The sequence below is a fragment of the Pseudorasbora parva genome, chromosome 16 (genome assembly GCF_024679245.1).
Source record: "Pseudorasbora parva isolate DD20220531a chromosome 16, ASM2467924v1, whole genome shotgun sequence".
Taxonomy (NCBI): Eukaryota; Metazoa; Chordata; class Actinopteri; order Cypriniformes; family Gobionidae; genus Pseudorasbora; species Pseudorasbora parva.
In genome coordinates, this window is record NC_090187.1 from 36,520,478 (window position 1) to 36,534,374 (window position 13,897).

Below are 13,897 nucleotides of genomic sequence, written 5' to 3' on the forward strand. Positions count from 1 at the left end.
AGAAGCAGACTCTCATCTGGCCAGGAGAACGGGCCCTTAGGGAGATACAGAGCCATGTGTGTAAGCTAGTATTGATTTAAGATATAGTGGTAAGTCAATGGCTGTAAAGCGAAACCCATCTGTACTATCTACTCATGAAATAATCCTTAAGGACGATGCACAGATTGTGAAAAGATTCATGCATGTAGGTCTGATAATGACAAAGAAAGAAAGAAAGAAAGAAAGAAAAAAGGGATTGTTTGCATTGCAATTACCATTTAAGAGTAAATAATTCTATGATTTCTTAATTTGCATAATGAGTTCTGTGCAGTTCTCCATTTAAATGATTCAATATCATGCATTTCATTTAATGTCTTTTATGATGCATGCAAGCTTGTGCAACCGCACCGGGTCCTAATGAAGTCCTTAGCAATGTATATGACTACTAATAATACATTAGATATATTTACAGTAGGAAATTTACTAAATATCTTTTATGGAACATGATCTTTATTTAATATCCTAATGATTTTTTGCATTAAAAAAATGTATGTTTGTTGGCTATTGCTATAGAATATACCAGTCTGACTTATGACTGTGGTCCAGGGTCACGAATGAACTGATGAAAAATTCACACAGACCAAAAAAAAGATGCAAAAATACTTCAAAACACATGGGAAATAATGTTAAATGAATATTATAATTAAAGGGACATATAATATTACAAAAGATAAACTATATTAGTGTAAACATGTTTCAGAATTTTTAGCATTATAGTCTAAGAATGTATAATAAATAAATAAACAATGTAATAAACAAACAAATCCTGGCTATTTACATCTGATAAATACTGTAAATTTGCTACAAATGTACATTTCACACACCGTTCTCTTACCAGTTTAACTTACGAAATTTCACCGAATTTTTAATGTGCAAGTTTTCATGTGCCAGTATTTTCTGCTGATACATTGATTTAACAAGGAATCTGCCTTCTTTTCTTTTCTTTTTTTTACAACAGTTTCAATCTTATATCTATCAAGTCACCCTCTTTCCATATAAATTCCCTCTTTATCTCTTTAAACTATTTCCTTTTCCATCAGTCCCCTCGCCCATGTTGTCTCACATTTCATTGTATCTACCTCAACACATCAGATTTACCTTTGATTCATTTCTGATGATGAATCTATCACAGAGAGAGAGAGAGAGAGAGAGAGAGAGAGAGAGAGAGAGAGAGAGAGAGAGAGAGAGAGAGAGAGAGAGAGAGAGAGAGAGAGAGAGAGAGAGAGAGAGAGGGCCAAACAAAAATGCAGGAATGCGAGAGAAAGAAGCTAATATACAAATGCTCTCTCTAGCAATCTACGTGAAGAGAAAGAGAATTCCAGAAAGTAAACTAGATTCAGCCCCTTGGGCAGAGTTTTAATAAGGGAGTGTGTGCAGTTTTAGCTTGGAGCTGGAATGGGCAATATTAGGATTTTCTGAGTGATAAATTACCTTTTGTCTTCCTGAATTTAATGAGTGAACATGGAGAAGGAATTTAAGGGCTATTATCTATCATGCCACATTTGTTTCTGGGCGAGGGAAGAGCTGCTGATGTAACAATATCTTAAGTGAGACTGAAAGAATTCACTATTTTACACACCACTGAAGACAAATGTGCTGTGCTTCAACTGATGAAATGTATACTCTGAATGCATTTTAAGTCACATTGAATAAAAGCATATGTCAACAACATGTATAATGTGACAACTATGTTACATTTTTGACACAATATTAGTTATTTTGTCTCTTTTTGCTTCAAACAGAAGTAGAAAAGCAGGATTTTGCACATCTCTGTATCTGAGCATAACATAACAGTTGTGTTCCTTTATGAATCGTTCTTTTTAAACAAATCAGTTGAGTATATAATTCAATAGTTCCTGAATTAATTAAGTGTTTTGAGCAAAGTGGTTGCCAGTTTTTGAACAAACCATTTAAGTGAATGATTCAGTTACTCACTCGTTTTGTTCCTGATTTAATTTCAAGTTTTTAGTGAATCGGTTGAGTATATATCCACCTCATATAATAAGCTTAAATACAGCCTGAACTTCGCTGTTGGTCCATCGGACGTATTTTTAACATATTTATTAACACAGCTTATAAATCATTGAATCTTTCCTTAATAGAGGGTATGCATTGATGTCATTTTCCCGCCGGAACCCGCCCCCTTAGCTGGACTGGGTGGCAAAAAGCTGTTGCATGACTGGATTTAATAGGGGAAACTGCAAAAATATGACTATAAAAATAAATCCCCTAAACCCAAAACAAAACACTCGATATAGTGTTCCTTACAACTTACCAAAGAACCAGTGATCCATGGATATGGACATGCAGCCAGGAATGTTTCCTGATATTTATATGAGCCTGATTTCGACATTGGGGAAGTACATAGGCTAAAACAAATTTGCCTCTGAACGCTTTATATCCCGGTGGTCACACCTATGTATATATTTATATATATACACACTCTAAAAAATGCTGGGTTAAAGACAACCCAAGTTGGGTTGAAAATGCACCGACCCAACAATTGAGTTGTTTTAACCCAATGGTTGAGTTGTTTTAACCCAGTGGTTGAGTTGTTTTAACCCAGTGGTTGGGTTAAATGTTGCTTAAGACAACCCAATTGCTGGGTAAGAACAACTCAACCATTGGGTTAAAACAACCCAATTGTTGGGTCGGTGCATTTTCAACCCAACTTGGGTTGTTTTTAACCCATCATTTTTTAGAGTGCATATATACATATATATATATATACAGATTAGGCAGAATGTATGATGGTGGTAATTATATGAGTTGTCAATAACAATTAATACAACTTACAGCACCTCCATCCAGTAGTGACGTCACACGTGTACTCTCTAAATGATTTTTTTTGTTCGAAGGGGTTGAATGAATGACTCAGTAAATCACTCCCATTACCAAGGCTAAGTCCAATAAGTTGAATAAGTCCTTTTTTTTTTTTTTTTCCCTTCCCTCGCTAACATCCCCTCGTCTTGTTCACTCAGATGCTTACATTGCATGAGCAGGGCCTACCCACTACTGGTGAATGTGCAGTTAAGTATAGGCTTAAGTTAAAGGGGTACTTCAGCACTGGGTCATTAATGTAGTAGAAATGTGACAGTTTTTTTTTAATTTAGTGCTTTCTAGACTGAGAAAAGACAGAACATTTATTTTTCTCTCATGGGGAGGAAAGACAACAATTCCCAGAATGCTTCGCTGCCCTACGAGGCCACTTCCAAAGCCACCTACTAGATTACTGAATCACTTTCACTTTCCCACAACGACCGCATTCATTTTCATGAAATCAGTTCAGTTAGAGAACAGACACTACAATTAAAAACTGTTCAGTATAATGTGATTTAGCCGCTGAGGGAGTCTCACTAACGCTGCAGGAGTCATGACTGAGCTGAATGGTGATGAGAGCTGAGGTAAACGCGACCACACTCGCGGCATAGATTCACAGTGCGTGTTCAGTCTGGCGCGTTTTTAGTTCATGCCTTTGGACGCTTAACTTATATTCATTCAAATATACTCCAGGGTTTGATACAAAGCCATATGCTAATCGCTGAAGTGACAACAGAACATGGCAGGGATTCCCCCATGGGGAAGTGCTTAGGGAAGTCTGCGAGTGTGTATAAAAGTGGAGTTAAGCATTTGTCTACTCATAATTTCATGATTTGTCCCAAGTGTTCAAGTGGACAGGAAGACCGCAAGTCAGAAGTAAATCAATTTCAGGCTCTGAAATAATTGTTCAGCTATTAAAGGAAAATCATGTAAGATATAAGGATGGAATAGAATTTTACAGAGTTGGAGTCAGGGCTAGCCTGGATGCCAGCCGAACTTAGCCCCGCCCACAATATTTTTAGGTCAGGCAGTTCGGTCTGGCTTTGCTCCATAGAGGAGTAATTATCCCCGAACAGAAACTGTTCGGACCAATGAAATCATCAGGGCGGGCTTTAGATGATGACAGACAGATGATCAACAGTAACGTAATCATGCACGTCATCAAAGGGGCTTGGATTATATTTTTTCGAATCCTAAACGGAGAGCTTGTGTATGCATTCACCTTCACAATTTCTCTCAGAAATGATGATCATGTTGGGTAAGTACTCTGTGTATCATTAAATGATTTTTATTTTTTTACAACACCAGCAAAGATCGTGTATTCCAGCCTGATTTCAGCGTGCGTGCAGACGGGGTTGCCAAGTTTTTACAACAAAACCCGCCAACTACTAGCTCTAAACTTCTCGGGGGGTTCTCCCGGGGAAAAATGGCATTTGGGGGGTAAAATGTGTGTTATTTTGGCAAGGTTACCTGGTAAAATTCGCACTCATGGGTCTATAGTCGCTTCAACCCGCAGACATAGAAAACAACCCGCGAAAAAAACGCGGACGTGGCAACACAGTGCAGTTGAACTATGTTGACATTTGACAATGCGTCGCTTCGTTGCTCTGATTGGTTGTAGGGCTCTCAAGTCTCACGCATTGGGCGTGAGACACACGCATTTCAACCCGTTCACACGCTCACACGCCACACCTTGTATTTCTCACGCAGAGAAATCGCCAGGGTAACACACACTAAAGTTGCGCGCTATTAGAGGAATCAAGCGAGTTCCCTGACGGCCCAGCCATGCACCAGTTAATCTAATAAAAATAGAGACCGAACAGCCAATTAATAAAATAGATTTGCTGTATCTGGGTAAGATATAGATAGTCCCTCCATCCAAGAACGTTTACGTTCTGATTCCAACGTCACATTCTGTGATTCACGCCTCGCTCACTGAATCAAATGCTCGCTGAAGTACCGTTAGTTGGCAACTAGAAGCCCCGATGACAGATGCACAAAGATAACGGTGTTAAGTTAAGTTTCTGACTGCACTTTGTGTTTTCTGTTCTTAATCCCTCAACAAAACTTAAAGGACGCTCAATCATGATTTGCATGAATTGCATTTTGCTATCGTATGTTATTGCGCTCTCACTCAATGAACATCTGTGCTCTTCTGCACTCGTGAATGCGGTGATGGACAGCTGTCCTCATCGACTGGTGTTTGGATGGGATTTTTTTTTTTAACTCACTTTCATTAATTAATTTATTAAAAGTAACTCCATTTTGTAAGACCATTTTCATCTTATAAATAAGATTTATAATGGATTTAGGCCACTGCATTTAGGCCAGTGAAGCAATAGCCTATAGTAAAATTTTAATTTTATTTTTATTTTTCGAATATTAATTACAAATCGAATATATTCATGCTCCCCCTATTTTTGGGAGCTGAAGTGTAGCGATATAACATTTGCAATGCAATATGCAAAATGGCAATGCATTTCAGTATTTAAATTTACATTTTCCATACCATGTGTGCAACATTTGGAACAAAAATGATAATTCAAATTGAATAATATAATTTACATTTGCTATTTCCTACACTAGTTTTAACATATAATTTAAACATAAATTGTATATTGTAATACTTTATATAAGTTGGCAAATTTAAATTAAAAGGTATTACAGAAATAATAGATGTGTTTAACATGTTCAAGCAAAAATTGTAGCAAAATGATCTTTTAAATGTTATTTTTCTAAATTGCATTTAAACTTCCATTGAAGATACTTGCGATTGCATTTTGATTATATATCCCGCAATGAATGTAGCAAAATTCTATGTGGAATTGAAAATGCAAAACTCCATCTCGCCTAGGGCAACCAAAGAGCTAGAGCCGGACCTGCCGCTGTCATAAAGAGAGGAAAAAGTGATATAGCAAACAATAATTATAGGCAGTTTGTCTAAAATTATTTGAGAGTAAAATAATCTCTGTTCACTTCAGCTCAGCTCACTTCAGCGCGACTGTGCTCATGTTAAGGTGCCACCAACCTCTGGGCTGAAGGCCTCAAAAACCCGCTACCAACACCAATAAACAACACTAACCTCTCTCTCTCTCTCTCTCTCTCTCTCTCTCTCTCTCTCTCTCTCTCTCTCTCTCTCTCTCTCTCTCTCTCTCTCTCTCTCTCTCTCTCTCTCTCTCTCTCTCTCTCTCTCACACACTCACACACTAATTAAATGCATTTTTATTTTTATTTGTACGAATGTGTAATTTTTCATATCAGACCCCCGTACCCAGCCAAACCCCGTTGCTGCCGCCACGGCCGAAATCTCACTCTGAACTCTGTTCAAAACTTGAGAGCCCTGGGTCTATCCAATTGATGTCTGTACTGGTTTGGTTGAAACACGTCCCATAATCACAGCCCAATGGAGCAGTTTCAGACTCATATTCTGATTAGAATTGAGTATGACCACGTCAGGCTAAGTCAGGGCAGAATTTAAGTGAACCTAAGGCCTCCCTTCTTTGCACTCTTCTTCAGAAGATTCATAAAATATCACCTGGCCCTCCCTAAAGTGGTAATGTGTCTGATTAGAACAGCTGCCAAAAGCAGTGGAGAGAGGATGGTGCATGGGGGGCTGAAGTGAAGGGCGGGATGTGATCGAATAGCTTATCCTCCCCCGATCAATCAGGAAAGGGCCTGATTAATGCAAGCAGTGTTATAGTTTGGCTTGAGTCTTCGGTGTGTGTGTCTTAGTTTGTGTATGTGAGCTTTGTGTGACTATGCAACATCTGCACAGAGGGCAACTGTCCCAGCAGATCTCTCACTTAAATCAAGCACAGACTGTCTGCTGCACCAGGAGTTGATTAATGGTCAGGACATCACCACTGAGATGTGAATGCTTTGGTTTCCAGTCACAAAATCGTACTGAATGGCATCATATATAGTTGAATTCATTAAAATGTGATTAAGCTCTGTTTTATAATCAAATTATGTTTGCGGTTCATTAGCTAGTGCAGTCTTTTCTTTTTTTTCTTTTTTTTTTTGGAATATCAAGCTTAAAGAGACAGTTCACCTAATAAAAACTGCCATCATTTACCCACCCTCATTTCTTTCCAAAACTAATTGTGTTGGTGGTTGGTGGTTGGTGGTTGGTGGTTGGTGGTACTATTTACTATTAAAGGAATAGTTCACCCAAAAAGGAAAATTCTGTCAATATTTTATGTTGAAACAACATAAAATGTTGTTTTACGTTGTCTCACTCCCAACTTGTCACATATTGCGGCTTGGTCAGGAACCCTCTGTGTCACATTTTAACGCACAGGGTACCGTTTGAAGGGTCATTTTTCGACAAGCAGGGTGATTTATTCATTTCAATGAGAAACCTTTGGCGTCATATACAGACACATCGGCCATATCATCATAATGAAATTATATATTAGGTTATGATTCTTTGTTGACATCTTGGAGTATATTTTTATTTACATTTATTTTTATTTACGCTACAATGTAAAAAAAAAAAAACAGGTCTCCAAATGAACATTTTCTAGTGACTGATCATTAAATTGCATCAATTCACAGAAATTCAATTTGGCCAACTGAACAATTTAGATGTGATCAGTCACTGGAAAGTTTTCAGTGTATTTTCAGTCATTTGTTTTTTACAGTGTAGTTAGGCATGTTTTATCGTGTAACCCAACCCCATCCCTAAACCTACCCATTTTTGGTTGTTTTTAACAGGTCTTACGAAGGTCTTACGGGTGTCTTACGACATGAGGGTGAGTAATTAATGAAATAATTTTCATTTTGGGTTGAACTAACTCTTTAAGGACTCAAACACAGGACTGACAACTGTATTCTGCTGCTGTGCGATTGTGGCCACTGACTTACATTGTATAGACAAAAAACCAATGAAAGTCATTGGGAATTGAAACTGTTTGATTACCAGCATTCTTCAAAATATCTTCCCAGCAGGCACAGGACGTCAGATTGACGTTGGACCCCAACGTCGGACAGACGTTGTAATTTGGTTGAAAATGAAAATCGGGTTGACGTCATATTGACGTTGGGTTCTGACGTCAACCCGATTTTCATTTTCAACCTAAATACAACGTCTGTACGACGTTGGATGTAGACGTCACTCTGATGTTGGGTTCTGACGTCAAATTAACGTTGGCATTAGACATTGAGCTGACGTACAGTTTTGGTCCCTGACGTCATTTCCAAAATATAACTAAATATCAATGTCATATGACGTTGTGTGCCTGCTGGGTTCTTTTGTGTGCCACAAAAGCATACAAGAAAAAAAAATCATTTTTGGGTGGATGCATTTTCCAAAAACGTATGTTAATTTCATTAGGGAGATATTGTAAATCCATTCTTATGAACCACAGTGTCACGAAATATTGCTGTATATGTATGCTGCCACAGATTAAAAAAATTACCTAAAGGGTTAGCGTTCCTGCAATTAAAACGCCCACATAAACATGACACACGAGCAATAAAACCATGGCGCATCATCATAACTCTTTAAACTGTTACTGGACTAACATATATCATCATCACTCCACAAAGTACACAGACAACATCAATAAGTATTCTACAACACAAGCCAAAAGGGCCGTACTATATTGGATGGCCAATAAACAAACATACATGATTCATGATATCGGGAAATGTTATGCCTATAAAAATGGTTGTTTTCATTGCACTGTTAAGATTATTTATATGTATGTTTTAAGCAGTATTCAGCTGTGTTGGGAGGTAATCTCAGTCTTGCTAAACCGAAGGTGTGTCTGTGTTTACAGAGGCATCTGTGACGCATGAAATATTAATATCTGGAAGAGGCAGAGGAATAAAAAAATGCCATCCAAAGCGAGAACGAGGATTTACACGCATTCTGCTGGAGAGCCCTCATCTTTCACAGTATAAAGCAGGGGAAATCCCAGTTACTTTCAACTAGTGGAACCACATTTTAATTATGTAATAGCAATAGTTTTATTTATATAATGTATAGAACATATGTAGCAAATAATTGTGTAGACAGACAGAAAGAATTTGTTTACAGATACCTTCAACCAATGTGAGATCATATTTTAAAAAGACAATTAAAAATGTTTTATTTATTTTTTGTTGTTGTAGTGAGCAGGGCACATCTTAAAATGAGTGAGCGAGCAGCAATAAATAATATGATTTTAAAATAAAAGGAGAAAACGCTTATTTTTTCAACATGCATCTTCCAAGCAAAGTATAACTGCCTCCAAAATTTGGATATATACTGCAAACAAATATAAATAAGGGAGGCATTAATGAAAACTATGTAGCAAGGAGTGATGTAGACATAAAATCTGTAGATATTAGCCCTTACTATATTATTTAGACATAGTTTCATTAGATTGTACTACATTCAATACATAGTGGAATTATACTTAAAACAAAAGAAAAGCATGTGTTGATAGTCAGATTACTACACAAAAGCAATATTTGAGACAAGTGGCAATCCTCCCCTATTAAACATTTTTTTTTTCCCAGACTAAATAAATAGCTTTTGCCCTCCTTAATAAGTTCACTGCATTGGCAAATTGAATGATTGCCAATTAAGCCTAAAAATTAAACATAAATCACATTGACTGAGGAATCCGCTGAGCGGAGCAGAGCACATCGTTGAGTGGAGCTAATGAAAGCTGATCCGGGGAAAAACCTCCATCGCTTTAAAGTCATGTATCCTCAGAAACACACTGTGTGCTCATAGTTATATTCATTTGATCTCATTGATGTTAATAAGTTCTCCTCCATTGATTTGCTGCATCTGTTCACTATGCACTTAATGTTAATGTGTTTCATATAATATACTCATTCAAATAAGCTCTTCTTTACAGCATATCGGTCATATTTACAATATATTACCGTTATGAAGTGATTTTTTAAAGCTTCTCCATCCTTTTGTGTCTTTACAAATACACATACCTGAAAAAATAAAAAAGTAGCTATGAGGAATGTATAATGTAGGACTATACAATATATACACAGTACTCTGACCAACATCAAATGAACAGCAGATCCATACAGATACAGGCTACAAAAACACCTTGAAGCATAATGCTGTGCTATTTGTTAAACTGAATCAATGAACCCATCAATAATAGGTTTGGTTCAAACCGTCACCCAAAGGCATTCAGACTACACACTGTTCCCAGGCAAAGCCTGTAGGTGAGCTGTGTTGCTTAGATTTACTTTTATTTGGTGTAATCCTTAAACTTAATCCTCTTAGGATCCTACAAAGGATGATTACACTACAGAGTGAAATAATAACATTTTTTAGGGCTCTGTACATTGCTTTGATACTCATAGCTCACCAATGTGATAATGTATTGCAGTGTACCTTCATTTAAATGAAGGGCTTTGAATGTTTGGAAAAGTTTTTCAGCATCTTCCATTTGTCCTCATCATGCTTGGAGTCATTTGAGGTGCATTTTGGTTCTCCTATGAACATTTCAATTGTGCCATGGTTGTGCTTAAAATTAAATGTGCTATTTTAAAGGTAGGGTAGGCAATTTCAGAGAGGCTAAAGCAAGTGGCAACCTCACCTATTTTCTCTTGAAGCTGATACGGAAGTGACTTACTGCAATTCATCGGCTGGCCGCTATAGGGACAGGCTCCAGAAGGAGCAGAATCTCATTGAGCCCCATGTTAAAATGCCCAAATTTACAGCAGAAAAAAACATGTTTACATCCTGGTACAAATTGTGGTTTTGGTTTATATGGCTAATTTTTCCCTTCATAACAGCTGTGTGTGTGTGGGGGGGGGGGGGGGGGGGGGGGGTCATAACTTATTTGTTTAAATTATATCAAGCCCTAAAGTTCTGCATAATTATGAGCGTGGCAACTTTGAGTGACAGGTGGATTACCGCTGCTGTCACTACTAGCCGTTTGCCTGTCTGCACTGTAAAAAAAAATTGTTGGTTTAACTTAAAAAAGTAAGTAACCTGGTTGTCTTAATTTTGAGTTTATTGAAATAAAACAAATTAGTTGATACAATGAAGGAAATTGGTTCAATAAACAGAAACTCTCAATATTATTGTATCTGCACCACATAAAACGTGATAAATCCTGAAAAAGCACAATTTGGCATGTTTCACTGCGTCACAAATAAAACATACACAATTGACCAATATGCTTACAAAATAAAGGTTGTCGATTCTCAATTTTTTTTATTATATTAACTCAAATATTTAATTTCAATGAACTCAAAATTTTAAGGCAACCAGTCAACTTATTTTTTAAATATTTTTTTATTCATCACGTCACCTCAGCTACACCCACGTACCACCACTTTGCCCATTTTCTTTATCAATGAGTGACGCGCAACCAAGAAGCAACGGCTGACTTTAGTCTTCCAATGCTCTTCAGAAACCTACGGGTGTTTTTATTTTTCTTTTACAGTCTATGGTTTAGAACTAGCAAGCTAGCTTTGAAATCATAAGATCCCTCCCTTCAGAGCGTCTCCAAAGCCACACCTCCTTCAAAACACATGATCATACACAGCCAGAGCCATCACAAGAGGTGGCATTAAATTAAATTACCTAATGTCTCAAAGCACATAACATTACAATAATAATGAACGCAAATAACTTAAAGAGCTCTGACTTGTCCTACCTGACTGCTGCAGTTTTATTTCGCCGTTGATAGTGTTGCTATAGAAACGCATAATGGTCCTTTCACACTAGACGTGATTTTTATGCGTGAATAATTCGCGCAATGTTTTTATTTTTTGATCAGCTGTTTGTGTAATGGTAATGAGTAGCCTGATGTGGTCATACTCAATTCTAGTCAGAATATGTGTCTGAAACTGAAAACCCGGAGCTTCCACACCGAACGTGATTGTGTTGCGGCGAACAAACAAATTATTTTTTTCAGTTCAATGTTCTGTTTTTTTCTAGTGACGACAAAAAAGGCTACAACTAATCACAAACAAGGAAACAAAGGTGACAAAATTTCAGGTTGGTGTCACTAGCTATTCACTCAACATTAACCGTTGCCAGGTATTGCATTTCTCACAAGATTACAGCTGTAGTTGTAGTTACATCTGTACAGCTGCAGCTGTGTTTGCCTACCGTAGGCTACAGATAATGATAACATAACCTTTAAAATAAAACTTTCTAAACCTTGTGCCCGGGAGCGACTATGGAAAGTGAACGGTTTCCGTCAGTACGGCTGTGACACTTAAATGTTGACATTGTGACTAGGAAACATAGCTGCTCCGGATTGATTGGTTCCCTGAAGTATGTGGTTTGTCTCGTCATGGTTGGCTTTTTCGTCATACGTCCGGTGTGAAAGGGCCTTTAATCTGAGTCTGAGGAGGCGGACATCTCTGAGTAGAGTGGGTTGCCATCTATTAATTACGGTAGTTATGGCGTAAACGCAGCATAAGCTGAACTGTAAACGGCCGCTGTTTTTTTGCGGCGATCATTGACTTTCTGTCTACAACTCGGCATAGCCTCATGGAACAGGCTCACGGCGGAGGTATGCCAAAGCATAGGTTGACAGGATGGTAGGACACTCTATCAAAATTGACATTTTTTTGTCCTGAGACTTCCAGAGAAGATATATACCTACATTTCTATTGCTATTAGGATGTGAAGAGAGTTTCAACCAGTATGACGAAAAGTGTTTTTAAACAACATTGCCTACCTTACCTTTAAGATTTTAAAAATATTTTTTGGGGAGGGACATAATTAAACAATAAATAAATAATAAAAGTACACATTTTTGAAAACATCCTTTGTGTAAAATGACTTTCTTTTTTGTTCCAAACGGCTTCATTTGAAGCATAAAATGAATCTTATCGTACTACATGAGATTGGTATGAAAATATCAGAACAAAAGCAGTCAGTATCGTTGTCTATATGTGCTGGATATTTGAACTCTGAAGTGAGTCTTGAGATGCGATTATATCCATGGAAACAGTAGTAGCACAGGCAAACAAAAGGTCAGAAAGGTCAGATTTTTATGACTAGCACATCCCTTTAACAACTCCTGATTGGTCTCATCGGGGCTTTGGGAAACAGAGGCAGCCGCTGATTGGCTACGACTGGAGCACATCTCATAGAGGTTTCCGGAAAACTGCATCTTTTTGGATTCTTGTCTCAGAGACTCCCACACCGTAGCAGCCTCCTCAGGGCAGCCGGCCATGGCCACATTTGCGCAGTCATGAAAATCATCCCAGGATCTGCAACAGACACAGACTTAAGGTTAAATGTCTTGAATAATTTATACCGAATCTACATACTAATAAGCAAGAATTTGATTTAAAAAAAAAAATCTGAAACATCCCTCATGTATGTATAGTTTAAAATAAAGGACAAGGTAGCACTATAGTAAGATATTTATACCGGTATATTACATTTAGACACTTTATATCTAATATCAAGTATTAGATTATCAAGAACTGAACTAATGTTTATTTTTAGTAAGCAAGGATTTTAGGATTTGTTGAATCTTTAGAGATTTTTTAGAGCAATAGTGATGAACAGGTAAAACAGAGTGAAAATATTTTTATCAGAGCTAAAAGGTTGATGCAAGGATGTGCAATATTGTCAAACATTTTTTGACAATATTTTTTGACATTTATCTCAACAATAGAATTCTGTGATGTAAACAGGGGCGTAGCACCAAATTTTGGGCCCTGGGTACAAACCATCTTGCTGGGCCCCCGTACCATGTATGTGTATGTATAGAAAACGGACTTCCCTGCCTTGGGCCCTGGTTACTCAGTACCCTTTATCCCCCCAGTCCCACGCCCCTGGATGTAAATGATTGTGATGTAAAAAAAAAAAAAAAAAAAGACATTTTATGTACCCTAAAAACAGAACACACATGACTTTTTTCATAATTAGATAAAATTACAGCCTAATCAAAGACGGATACAAATATATTGTTCAAAAGTGAAGAGTTTCTGTACACATATTTCATTTTACACATATACTCATAGTTCATCTTAGGCATGCTCTCCCCTGTTGTCTCCTTGGTAACCAAGCACACTAATTTGACAAACCTTCATGTCA

The 13,897-nt window shown here is 37.4% G+C and overlaps 1 protein-coding gene across 1 annotated transcript in view; it reads right to left on the reverse strand.

The window, feature by feature from the left end:
• Positions 1-10,649: 10,649 nt before the first annotated feature.
• The window catches only part of nrn1la (neuritin 1-like a), a 36,807-nt gene continuing 33,559 nt past the window's right edge, over positions 10,650-13,897 (reverse strand). The window contains exon 3 of the mRNA XM_067418851.1: positions 10,650-13,062. Within this exon, the coding sequence (XP_067274952.1) occupies positions 12,783-13,062 (280 nt within the window). The 3' untranslated portion in view covers positions 10,650-12,782. The remainder of the gene's footprint in view (positions 13,063-13,897) is intronic.